The 13,154-nt window shown below is 38.7% G+C and overlaps 2 protein-coding genes across 7 annotated transcripts in view; one reads left to right on the top strand and one right to left on the bottom strand.

The window, feature by feature from the left end:
• The window catches only part of LOC144583348 (uncharacterized), a 36,387-nt gene extending 25,724 nt beyond the window's left edge, over positions 1-10,663 (bottom strand). For all 4 annotated transcript variants that reach the window (XM_078376954.1, XM_078376945.1, XM_078376941.1 and 1 more), the window contains exon 1: positions 10,582-10,663. In XM_078376954.1, coding sequence (XP_078233080.1) covers positions 10,582-10,638 — 57 coding nt within the window. In that variant the 5' untranslated portion in view covers positions 10,639-10,663. The remainder of the gene's footprint in view (positions 1-10,581) is intronic.
• Positions 10,664-10,727: 64 nt separating this feature from the next.
• The window catches only part of KYNU (kynureninase), a 139,134-nt gene continuing 136,707 nt past the window's right edge, over positions 10,728-13,154 (top strand). For all 3 annotated transcript variants that reach the window (XM_020784232.3, XM_072983830.2, XM_072983844.2), the window contains exon 1: positions 10,728-10,782. The gene's annotated coding sequence lies outside the window, so the exon portion shown is untranslated. The remainder of the gene's footprint in view (positions 10,783-13,154) is intronic.

Raw genomic sequence — 13,154 nt, 5'->3', positions numbered from 1 at the left:
TGGGATTCTATAAAATATCACTATTTTGTGATTTTTCCCCTAAAATCAAAAGGAATACATTTTATGTATAGTACAGATCTATAGATTTAAACCTATCTTCTATAGACTTGCTAAAAAACCAAGTTATTCTGCACCGTTGACTCAATCCACTTTTCTTTCTTTTTTCTCTTGTTTTGCATTTTGGAAAGATTTTAATATACTTAAAAGGAAATCATACTGTAATGTAAGTAAAATCAGCAACATGAGAACATTCAGTAATAGGCTGAGTGACATTTAGCAATTCTCCTGAGTGTTTATTACTTGCTGGAGGGAAATGCACTTTCCAAAGATCACACGCAGTCCCTATGGAGACCTGTAACCTTCCTTGAAGCTGCTCGCCAGAAACTGATAGGTTTGTTCGCCTCACCAGTGAACCCATTGCAATTGGCTTTAAAATATTCCAATAGCACCTCAGAGAATACTAATACAGGGCCCTCTCAAAGATGAGTCAACTGCAGTTCAAGTGGGGAGGATATTGGGGCACTATTACTACCACTGTGTAGTAATTCCCAGTTCATCTGGGTTAGATGTGTTTGTATTCTAATTTTAATTCCAAAGTGACTCAGACTAAAGTGCCTGTGCATTTCCAAATGCTTCAATGACCATAAGAGACACAAGCTGAAAAATTTTCCCCAGAATATTTTTTCCAGGCAGTTTCCCATATAAAATTTCTCTTTCTAAACATGAAACGAGTGGACTTTGTCTAGAGGGGCGGGGTATAAATCTAAATAAAGTAAAAGTAAAGAAATGTTCTTTTCCAGATGACTCTTCTGAACACACACACACACACACACACACACACACACACACACACACACACACACCCCTCTCTACCCCTCTAGATATGTCCCTTCCTTTCCTCTCTGCAGGCAGATGTCTTTATTTAAGCCACTGACGCACACTGTTTAATAGCTGTATTTAATATTTATATAACATTGGTTTTGCAACATTTTTGCTCACTTTCACTTTTGACCTTGGTCAGGGGAAGAGATCTGTAGACAGATCATTTCTCCGTGCCCTCTCATTTACTCACCTTTCACATGGATGAGTGGTCAAACATTTCAGAAGCTAATTTTTAGTGGATGCCTGCACAATTGTACAGGTGACCTCTTAATCCGAAACCTGCATCTTAGCATAGCTGCACAGGTGTCCACGCACCCACCAGTCTCAAATAGTCCAAAAAGACATCTAACACTGGCAATATGACCTCTCACGTTCCCTTCAATTACAGAGTAGCTCTGTGGTTTGTGACACATGTGCCCACTGCTAGCCCAAATTATATGGCAGATGCGCACTTTCACATTTCTCCACCTTCTCCTTTAATTACAACATTGCTCACTCCTGAGTGGCACTTGTTCAGATAATAAAGACCTAAGATACTGTGCTGTATTAATTAATGATCACTTGCAGAACAGCAATGTGGAGAAAAAAATGGCACAGAAATCTCCCAGAAATTAAAGCAACTCATGTGCAGCCTCAACTATAGTCAGTTTAAGGAAGCAGGGATTTAGAAACTCTTTCCCTTCCCATCCCATTCTTTATTCATATCAAATTTCATGTGTATTTATAGTTTTGAGCACACTTCCCTCATTGCATAGTCTGTATACACATATTTTTTTCCAATTGTCTGCATTTTCAGCTATTTGTACTTCTAAAATCTATACATAATTTTGTGCATATGAAGTAAACTACAACAGTCTCAGATATGTTAAGGTGTGAGGCAATGGCTGAATTCCTGTTGCTTAGCATAGTACAGTCAAAACTACATTAGTCCATTGAATCAATGGAACTTACAAAGGATTTAATTCACCAAATCATCTGATTCAATAGCCCCTACTCCAGTTACAATGCTAAGCAACAGGATGTCAGTTAATAAATGCTTTGTCTTAAAAGTGATCCTTAGTTGCTACAAAATAGGCAATTACAGTGAATAAAATTAAAATTGTTTTCCATCCCTATATAGGAGGCATAAAGCACTGTCAAAATAAGAACATTTAATGTGAATAGTCAAAGCTATGTTTTTTCCTGTCGTGATGTATGGAAGTGAGAGCTGGACCATAAAGAAAGCAGACCGCCGAAGAATTGATGCCTTTGAACTGTGGTGCTGGAGGAGGCTTTTGAGAATCCCCTGGACTGCAAGGAGAACAAATTTATCAATTCTAAAGGAAATCAACCCTGAGTGCTCCCTGGAAGGACAGATCCTGAAGCTGAGGCTCCAGTACTTTGGACATCTCATGAGAAGTGAAGACTCCTTGGAAAAGACCCTGATGTTAGGAAAGTGTGACGGCAAGCGGAGAAGGGGACAATAGAGGATGAGATGGCTGGACAGTGTCTGCAAAGCAACCAACATGAAATTGACACAACTAGGGGAGGCAGTGGAAGATAGGATGGCTTGGCGTGCTCTGGTCCATGGGGTCACTAAGAGTCAGACACGACTAAATGATTAAACAAAACGAAATGAAACATAGATTATCTTCAAAAGGATCATAAGAAGAGCAGGACAGATGATGAAGAAATGTGTTAAAAACTTTGGTAAGGGTAAATTAAGTAGGGAATGTGTCTCCTTTCAGATGTTTTCAGACCACAACTGACTAGGCCTGGCAGGAGCAAATGTCCAGCAGTATCTGAGTTAGATACCAATGGACAGAATCACTATAGATTAACTTCCTAAGGTTCAGTGAAATTCATCTTGTAACGGAAGTGAGGGTACATCTTCAGATGTACTGTACTTATTTCTACCACTCTGGCCTTATTATATCAGGAGAACATAGCGGCGCAGTAGCTCAAAAGGCTGAACTGCATCCATTGGTATGGAAGCACTAAGACAGAGAGAAGAGGTCAGCAAAAGGTCACATGTTATAGCAAAGGGGATCTAACCCAAAGGTCAGAGGGGATTTAAAAAAAACAGGGAAGAAAATAAGATGTTGAGCTAGTGAGACGATTCCAAAACTCAGCATGATTGTGAAAGAAGCACTTGTGCTTTCTGAGAAGCTGACGTTACATAAATGTAGAGGGAAGGAACCGAATTACGAAGAAAGGGAGGAACTATCTCTGTGGCAGAGAATAATAAGAAAGCCTGAAAAAGCTGCAGTTGGGTTTAAAAGGATACCAAAATTATGATTTAGCCAGGCCAAGACGACCCACTATAGGCAGAGATGGAGAGTAATAGGAAGAACCAAGATTCCAGTACAAATTAAATGGAATACGGCCACCATATTTGGCAAATTTCTTGTTTCTTCCAGGAAATTATAAATAAATCAGGAAATATAAAGTGTGGGGTTAATTAGAGATGGAGAAATGAATAAATTACTGACGCCTTTAGCCTGAACATAGAAAATATGTATTTATTTTTATTCTGCTCTGTGTTAAACAATCTCATAGACAATTAAACAATGTAAAACAATTAGCAATACAGTAGTGCCCCACAAGACGATTGCCTCGCCGGACCAAAAACTTGCTAGACGAATGGGTCCAGCGAGGGTTTTGGTGTCTCACAAGACGATTTTTCCTATGGCCCTGTTTTGCAAGACGAAGCCCCAGGAGGTGCCTGAAAGCCATGCTTTGCTGCTTCTGTGTGTGTGTGTGTGTGCGTGCGTGTGTGTGTGTGCGTGCGTGCATGTGTGTGTGTGTGCACGCATGCTCTTCTCCACTCCCGCCCTTCACCCCGCCTCACAGCTGATTGCCGCAGGGTGTCAGAGGCTTCACCAGGCTTTCCCAGCAGGTAAACAGGCAGTGGAAATGCACCCGGGAAAGCCTCTGAAAATGGCACTTTGCTGTGGGGTAGGTGGGTGGGTGGCAGGGGCAGGCCCACCCCCCCTGCGTGCCCCCACCCCCATGGCAAAGTGCCGCTTTCAGAAGCCTCCCGGGGCTTGTTAAGCAGTGGAAAAGCACTGGGGAGGCTTCTGAAAGCGGCGCTTTACCATGGGGGCTGCGGGGATGGTGGTGGTGGTGGGCCTGCCCCTGCCACACACCCACCCCGCAGCAAAGTGCCGCTTTCAGAGGCTTCAGTCCAGTTCAAGGCACTGGTTCAGCTCCTGCACAGTTTCACTTGACTCAGATAATAAAGCTATATATCATATGTATGTGAGGCTGTCCTGTAAGATTAAGGGTATCCAGCTCCAAAACTCCTGATGGCTCCACGCATCAGGTTCATATAGATATAGAATGGCATGAGAGCTAGAATGCACCCTTGTGACACCTGACAGCTGAATAATCACAGGGTTCAACAGGTGTTCTCTAATGCACTCACTGGAACTTGCCCTGTAGGTAGGAGTAGAGCCACTGTAGCTCAGAGGCCATACTTCCATTACCCACCCTTGGCCCAAGAGGACATCTTAATTAATAGTATCAAAAGGCACTAAAGATCCAGGAAGATCAGCATGGAACTCCACCTGTTCATACTTTAAAGGAGATCGTCACGCAAAACAACAAAGCTGTTTCATTAACAAATTCTAGCCTGAAGCCAGATGGGAAGAGAGTCAAGGTAATCTGTTTCTTCCAAGAACTAGGATCTATTCTCAAGTGAGATTGAGGTCTGAAGCTGCCTAGCTAACAGATTTGCAGCACCTTGCTCCAAAAGGTTTTTTTTTTTAAAAGGAAGATAGTTGTCACATACTTCTGACTTTAAGGGAGTCCTTTACAATCAAGGTACGCTATCCCCTCTTTTGTGGCATGTTCTGGCATAATGCGGAAAGAATGTGAATGTTTCCAAATATTCACTTTGGAAGCAACCAAAATGGGTTTATAAATCCTCAGTTTCTGGCTCTATTGAATTGTTATGTCTCCATGAAAGTATTTCTGCCCCAGAGTCTACATACTCAATCTATTCCTGATAGATTTTCTCAAGACAGCATGGGCAAGCACTGAATTTATTTGTGGTAAGATGGATAGATTCCTGTATCTTTTCCAGAAGACACCATGTATATAATATAGACTTTTTCAAGTAACAGACAAAGGACTTGTCACAGCTTCTTATCATATGAAAGAATGATTATTTCAAACATTAACCCCTCTGGAACAGACATCCACCCTGGTTGCACTGCATGGAGATATAACAGTTAAACAGGACCAGATAGTGAGCATTTATAAACTTATTTTGGAGGTTTCCAAAGTGAATATTTTGAAACATTCACATGCTTTTAAGTACGTAAGTTTCAGAATTCAAGGATAAAGAAGGTGTGATGCATCAAAGGGCCGCATATCAAAGTCACACTGGCATGTATGTTAAAAGGAGGCAATTAAAACGCTGCAGCTTGGTTAATTGCAGTTTCCTTTTGCAGGTTCTCATCCTCTGACTTTCCAGCTGTTTCGACAAGCCAACCTGGATACTGGGCAAGGATTCTGGATGATCCACAATTAAAATATTGAGAATCTGCTCCACATTTCTGTCATTTGGCCATGACAAATGCTAATGATTCACACCACTCTACCCCCATTCTTTTTCTTTGGCAATGAGGCAGTATGAACGAATGCTGCACTTGTGCAAACTATGTTTGGAAGTAGTCCTGATGGGACTACAATGGTAAGGAGTGCTATATTAATGCTGGGGAACTACAGCACACAGCTCACAAAAATCAGTTATACCAAAAAAAAAAGGTGGGTGCTTTAATGGCACAGCTCTCAGCATAGATGGCACTGCTTCAGACTATAGCTATGGAATTACAGTTCTGAACTTTCTTTTACATTTCTCTGCAGGTATAAAACTAGGATAAGGGGAGAATGTAGAAGGGGTAGCCATGTTGGTCTGTACAAGCATATCAGGCAAAACCCAAAGAAAAATTAATAATCAATCAACCAACCAACCAACCAACCAACCAACCAACCAACCAACCAACCAACCAACCAACCAACCAACCAACCTACCAACCTACCAACCTACCAACCTACCAACCAACCTACCTACCTACCTACCTACCTACCTACCTACCTACCTACCTACCTACCTACCTACCTACCTACCTATCTAAAAAACCTTGTGGCACCTTAAAGATTGTTTCCATATGAGCTTCTGTGGGCATGTCCATTTCTTCAGACATATGCGGTAAATTTGGTTTATGTATGCTATGGCAAACTCTGTAAGATGTAACCAATAACATCCATAGTTAGATTCAACTCATGCTTTGCCTGGACCTACCCTTCTCCATGTTACAGGGACAAATAATTTTTTACAGTTGATGAGAAACACATCACTTCAAGCGTAACAGATTATTTTATAGCTTAACATATGATGTTTACTGGGACAGAAGCTCCACTGATGTCAACTTGCTTTAGCACACTTAGAATGTAGGTTTGATCCTGGATTATTATTGCACCGACGGAATTTATTGTATTTTACCGTTGTCAGCTGCTCCTGTAATTGTTTTATTCTTGTCATATGCAGACAGACAATGTCTGCCCCTTCCAGTGGACAGTCTGAAGGCCTAATGGAAAAGTAATTGCTTCTTATTCATTATTTAAGAAAGGTAAAGTTTTCTCCAGCAGAAGCATGTATCTATGCAGCAAATATTTGCTCCTATTATATAAATACCACAACTAATTCATTTTCTATGCTCTCTGCCATTGACATACCTTGACGGCTAAATCTCCCAACAGCTTATTTTTGTTTTCTTTTCAATTGTTGTTTTACCTTTTAGCAACATGAATAAAACAAATTCACATCATGTTTAATCAAAATCCTTGTCCCTTCCAGTCACGAGTCTGACCAAAAAATTGTTTAATTCTGTATATTAATCTTGGAGAAAGGAACTGAAACAGTTCCCTCCACATCTAGATTCATTTCTGTGCAACATGGAAATGAGAAGATTTGGATCATACAAATTGCTTGTCCTCAGTGAGCGACTAATTGCAACATTGTAGTTGTATCTACAGTTACCCAGTATAGTATAGTGGACAGAGTGATGGATTAGGATTTTGGGAAGTCTGGGTTTGAATCACCACTCAGCCATAAAAATGTCATGGGTGGGGGTAAAACTGAGAAAACCTGAAATGTCTCACTTACCTTGAATCCCTGTTAGGGCCACTATAAATTGGTTAAACATTATGGCACATAATACAGTTGTAAATAAACATGTGGAGTTACTACCTTGCTAAGAAATTTAACATACACACTCCATGCCCCAGCTCCTTAGATTATTAATTTAGATACTGTCTCCGAGGAGTCAAATCACACATTATAGCAAATATATATTGGCTGAAATCCTGTCACTGAGTGTAGTAAGTCATACTAGAATAGGTCCACTGAATCAGTGTAGATTTGGTGAGTCAGCTGCTCTTTAAATCCCACTAAGTAAATCACAGTTAGAATCAATTTGAATCAATGGAATTTATGGAAGACTTGACTCCCCAAATCCCTACTGATTCAATGGACCTACTCTAGCATACATGAAACAACAGAATTATAGCAGTTCATTCTTTTACAACTGTTATGCCTGCACACAAAACCTGACCAGAAAATTTGTTTAATTCAGAATATTAATCGTGAAGAAAGACATGCAAGCAATGCAGTGTTGTTTCCCAATTAGAACATCAAAGGCAGTTTATGTGTAAAATGCTTATCCTAGCCAATTCTAGAATGAACAGACTAACTCTTCCCCTTAAGGGTGCACTGCTTCTGGATATAAAAACAGCCTCTTGTCTAGTAGCAACATAAACTGAAGGACAGTTCTGATTTTGAATTTGGCAAATTCCTTTCTAGTGTTATTTAGGACTGGAACTCTAATAGCATCTTAAAGTTGGCAGCTTATGTTAGGAGGTCAACATTTGAACTGTGGAGTCCAGCTTCCAATGAAAAATCAATGTGATAATATGAAATTTGTCCATTTTGTTTAACTTCTTCTAATACATCCTGAGACATGACTTCTTTGTGTATGGAATTTTCAACTTTTTGCATGTAGTAGCAGTTTTTAAAAGGTCAGCATGCTGCAGAAGTTCCCAGTAACTCAGCTCTTTTACACTTCAGCATTTCCCAGTCTGTTGTTCCAGATGCGAACACCATATTGCATAATTTTACTACTTTACACAGTACGATGTTTGCAGATTGTTAGGCTTTGCAATCTATATCTATAGATTATATACGTGACTTCAGTATCACAGTTAAAAACATACACAGATATCAGACCACAGGTACATCAATTTAGAAGATGATCACACCAAGCAAATTTAACTTTACAAGGCAAAAAGGCTGCAGTCCTATGCATAACTAGGAGAAAATCCCATTGTGCTGAGTGGAATTTAATTTTGAATATTTCTGTGAGATTCCTTCCTTCCTTCCTATCATTCAATGCATTCAAAGCATATTGATTTACATACAATATCACTGCTGTTCTTCTCTTTGATTTAGAAATTAAAACAATGCCCCTCACATATCTTTTAAACCATGCAAAGTTCTTTCTCTAAAGCAATGTGCTACCCCGTTTCAATGAGGTCAAGGAGAGGTTAAAAAAACACTGATTTTCAGCCATCGATCAATATCAATGTTATGCCCTATATTTTGTGTCCACTTACTCATAGATTCTTTAACCATTTCATCTTGCATTTTAATTTCCAGCATATAATTATACATTTTCTTAACAATTTGCTCTTTTGAATCCAATAAAAGTTTATCAAAAATCGTTTACTCTGAGTAGAAACCTTCTATTTTATCTTTTGTATATCTAGATTCTAGCTGTGCTCTAGGCCACCAATCTATATAGACATTCTGTGACTCTAGCTCCTCTTTAGACCTTAATTCACCATCCTTTTTAAATAGATCTTGATATCTTAAAATATTTGCTTTTGTCATAAGATTAGGTTGTGTAAAGGCCTCTATCGATGACACCCATACAGGTATTTTGTAATATATTTGTTGTATAATCTTTCTCCACATTCCCAGTAAAGCTTTTCTTATCATGTGTGAGTTAAAGTTCTTTTGTTCTTTATCCTTTTTATACCATAAATAAGCATGCCAACCTAATTGCAAATCGCGTCCTTCCAAGATAAGTAATCTATCATTTTCTAGAGTTATCCATTCTTTTATCCAATCTAAAATATAAGCTCTATAATACAGAACCCAATCAGGAAGGCCGAGGCCACCCCTCTGCTTAGCATCTTGCATTGCCTTGATTTTAATTCTTGGTTTTTTGCCTTGCCATATGAATCTCATGATTATCTTATTAAGTTCTTTTTAAAAAGGACTGTTTTAATATGATAGGAATTGACTGAAATAAAAATAAGATTTTTGGCAAGATGGTCATTTTAATCGCTGCAATTCTTCCCAGCAACAATAGTTGTAGTTTATCCCATTTCTCCAAATTGTTCTGTATTTCCTTCATAAATTTCATGTAGTTATCTTTAAATAGTGTGCTTGTTTTATTTGTAATTTGTATTCCTAGATATCGAATTTTCTTATCCTCTTGGAAGTTTGTCTTCTCTATTAACTGTTGTCATTCCTGTTCTCTCATATTTTTGGTAAGTATTTTGGTCTTCTTTTGATTTATTCTCATACCTGCCATGTCACCAAAATTTTCTAACGTTGCCATCAGGTCTTTTATTGAGTCCAGTGGTTCTTCCACTATGATGACTAAATCATCCGCAAAGGCCTGAAGTTTGTAGACTTGCCCTTTTACTTTTAATCCTTTTAGTTCCTTTTTATTTCTAATTTGTTCGTTTAGTATTTCCAGGGTCAAAATAAATAGGAGTGGTACGAGTGGACACTCCTGTCTAGTAGTACCTTTCTGTATTTGGATTTCTTTTGATAACTTGCCATTAATTTTTACTTTCGCCTTTTGTTCAGTATATATTGCTTTGATTAGTTTAATTTCAAAGAGAATATAGATAAGATGTTTTACAGGTGGCACATGACCCCAGAAAAATTGTCAAAGATGTATACAGATGTATCCAATAAGTGTTGGAAATGTGAAATACAAGTGGGAAGGTATTATCATATGTGGTGGTCATGTGGAGTAACGAAAAAATACTGGAAAAGAGTACATGCTATGTTACAACAAATATTGCTCTGTAAGGTGCCATTAGCCCCAGAATTGTTTTTACTGAGTATGATACCCGATAATAAAGATAAGTCAAAGGAATACATAGTTATATATATTGTGACGGCAGCTAGAATTATATATGCTAGAAATTGGAAAAGCCCGACGGTACCGAAACAAGAAGATCTTATTGAAAAGATACGGGAAATAACTGAAATGGATATCTTATCAGAAGTCATGCAAAATGGAACAGAAAGATGGGATCTATTTAACAAGTGGACTGAATCAACAGGCAGCAGCTGAATAACATATATTGAAATGAGAACTTTATCTACAAGGCAGAAAAGAGTAAACAGAATAACTTAAAATCTTGATATGGCAATAGGTATAGATTGGATATCAGTATCTTATTGTCTCCCCTCTTCCTCATCAATTCCAATTGCCTTTTCCCTTTTGTCACCCCTATGTTAAAAAATTTTAAAAATTGGGAAAAAAAACACAAAACAAAACACTGAGAACTCTGAGAATTAAACTTCCTATTAAAAAAAATATAGTTTTTCTATCAGGCTTCTGGTCTTACCTGTGAGATAGAGAGGAATACTAGCAAATGGGTTGCTGGATTGCTGGATGAAGACATTCAAGGTGGGACGAAAGCAGAGTCCAAAGAGCAGAAAGAAAAAGCAAATAAAAGGGTTTGAAAAGGGAGGGAGGAGATTGGACTTTGTTGAAAAGGGGGAAAGGAAATTAGTATTTCAGAAAGAACATTCGGTGCTTGCAGAAGGTAAGCAAAATTGATCCCTCCACTTTAGAAGGACAAATGTACAGAAGCTATAGGGGTAAAGGACAAGCTGAAACAAGTGTAAGGGAGCACAAGAGGTAACACATTTACCTCAGTTTTTGGATAAATAATTTTCTCCCTGCCTAGTGCCACATTAACAGATTAATACATAAGCCATATCAAATGAAGTTGGCGTAAGTGCATTTGGATCTTGTTTCCAGAGACAGACAACACTCTGATTTTCCATATAATAAAGATTACCAGAAGAATCACTGTTTAGGGAAGCTATATTTTATTTGTTATGACAATTGCAAATTTCCAGTTCAGTAATCTAGAATATTTATTAGTTGAGGGGTGGGGGAGTTGAATTTATTTGATTGTTAGAAGTCTTTATGTGCCAAACCACCAATTACAGTTAAAGGGCTGTTAATTAATAGCAGAGAATGGACTGTGTGCTTAAATCCCCCACTGAAATGAAACACCAAAGTCTAAAACAACAAAAAGGATTAGTTTTTTTTAAAAAAATGTTGTCACAAAGGACACAACCAAAACAACAGAGTTGTGGTTCTACATCTTTACAATTTGGGGAGAAACGGTGCTGCTCGTTCTGTTAATTTTACTTTTTGTCATGGGGAGAAGGAGTGAATTCTGGGGGGGGGGGCACAGGGACCCTCAAGCTAGGAAGGCCCCTGTAGTGCAGGGATGTTGGGAAGTTTTTGAGTCCCAAGATCCGAGTCTTTGATACCAAGGACCAAGTTGGAGTCCCTACTAAAAACAAGCTTCCCCCCCCCCACAGAAAAAGGGAGGGGTGGGTGGCTTCTGAGTTGTGAGTTGAGTCTGAGTTATTGAAGGGGAAAAAATGAGTCGAATTGCCAGTGCGACTTCAGTCTGACTTGACAGCAAGTCCTGCAACTCGAGTCTCCATCCCTGCTGCAGCATGCCTGTTAAAAGCAAACTCCATGCTGCAGAGATTACCCGAGTGACTCTCCTCCACTGCTTTTTCTATCTGCTTGTTTACACTTTTTGCTGAAGGGAAGAGTGAGGTTTTGAAAGGCAGGGCATGGAGAGCTTCAGCTAGCAAGGCATCCACAGCACAGCTATTAGTGCCACCCATGGTGAACACCTTGGAAGAGCCACCCCCACATTTCCTTTTTTTTTTTTTTGTCTGTACACCTGTATTGTTTATACTCCTCCTTGCCGTCTCAGGTTTGCAGTTATGTTTTATTATTAATTCATAACTAGCATAGACAGGAACTAGCTGAACAGTGTCCATGCTGCTAATTAGGCACTGCCCTTATACTTGGAGTCAATAAATCTGTTCCAATATTTATATTCTAAAGAGTCTCAATGAATTTAATTATGCTTTATTTTTAATTAATTTTTAATTAATTTTAATAAGTAATTAATCAGAGTGTCATTTAAATTATTGATTAATTTTACTTAATTTGTGGCAGGAAGAAGGCTTGAGTATTAATTGTAGTTTACTCTTATTAGCTTCTGCTACTTATTAACTAAGATAAGGAACCCTGCTCTTCAAAAATACCTCTCTATTGCTTGTTTACTAATTTATGCCATTTTCCCCAGCCTGCTTGCAGTAGTTTCTGCTGTTTAGGCTATCTCTCTCTCTCAGCCTGCTTGTGTTGGTTCATATTGTTTGCTAATTTAGGCTATTTGTTCCTATACAATTTATTAGCTTATATTATATATTATAAACTAAACTATTATAAACTAATATAGGTTTTGAGTAAGGTAATGCTCAAAATTCTACAAAGTAGACTTCAGCAGTATGTGGCCTGAGAACTCCCAGAAGTACAAGCTGGATTTCGAAGGGGCAGAGGAACTAGAGACCAAATTGCTAACATGTGCTGGATTATGGAGAAAGCCAGAGAGTTCCAGGAAAACATCTGCTTCATTGACTACACAAAAGCCTTTGACTGTGTGGACCACAGAAAACTGTGGCAAATTCTTAAAGAAATGGGAGTGCCTGACCACCTTATCTATCTCCTTAGAAATCTATATGTGGGACAGGAAGCAACAGTTAGAACTGGATATGGAACAACTGATTGGTTCAAAATTGGGAAAGGAGTACGACAAGGCTGTATATTGTCCCCCTGCTTATTAAACTTATATGCAGAATACATCATGCAAAAGGCTAGACTGGATGAATCCCAAGACAGAATTAAGATTGCCGGAAGAAATATCAACAACCTCCGATATGCAGATGATACCACTCTGATGGCAGAAAGTGAGGAGGAATTAAAGAACCTCTTAATGAGGGTGAAAGAGGAGAGTGCAAAAAAAATTGTCTGAAGCTCAACATAAAAAATACTAAGATTACGGGCACTGGTCCCATCACCTCTTGGCAAAAAGAAGGG

This window comes from Pogona vitticeps, chromosome 1 (assembly GCF_051106095.1).
Source record: "Pogona vitticeps strain Pit_001003342236 chromosome 1, PviZW2.1, whole genome shotgun sequence".
NCBI lineage: Eukaryota > Metazoa > Chordata > Lepidosauria > Squamata > Agamidae > Pogona > Pogona vitticeps.
This window is presented reverse-complemented; position numbering and strand designations above follow the sequence as displayed.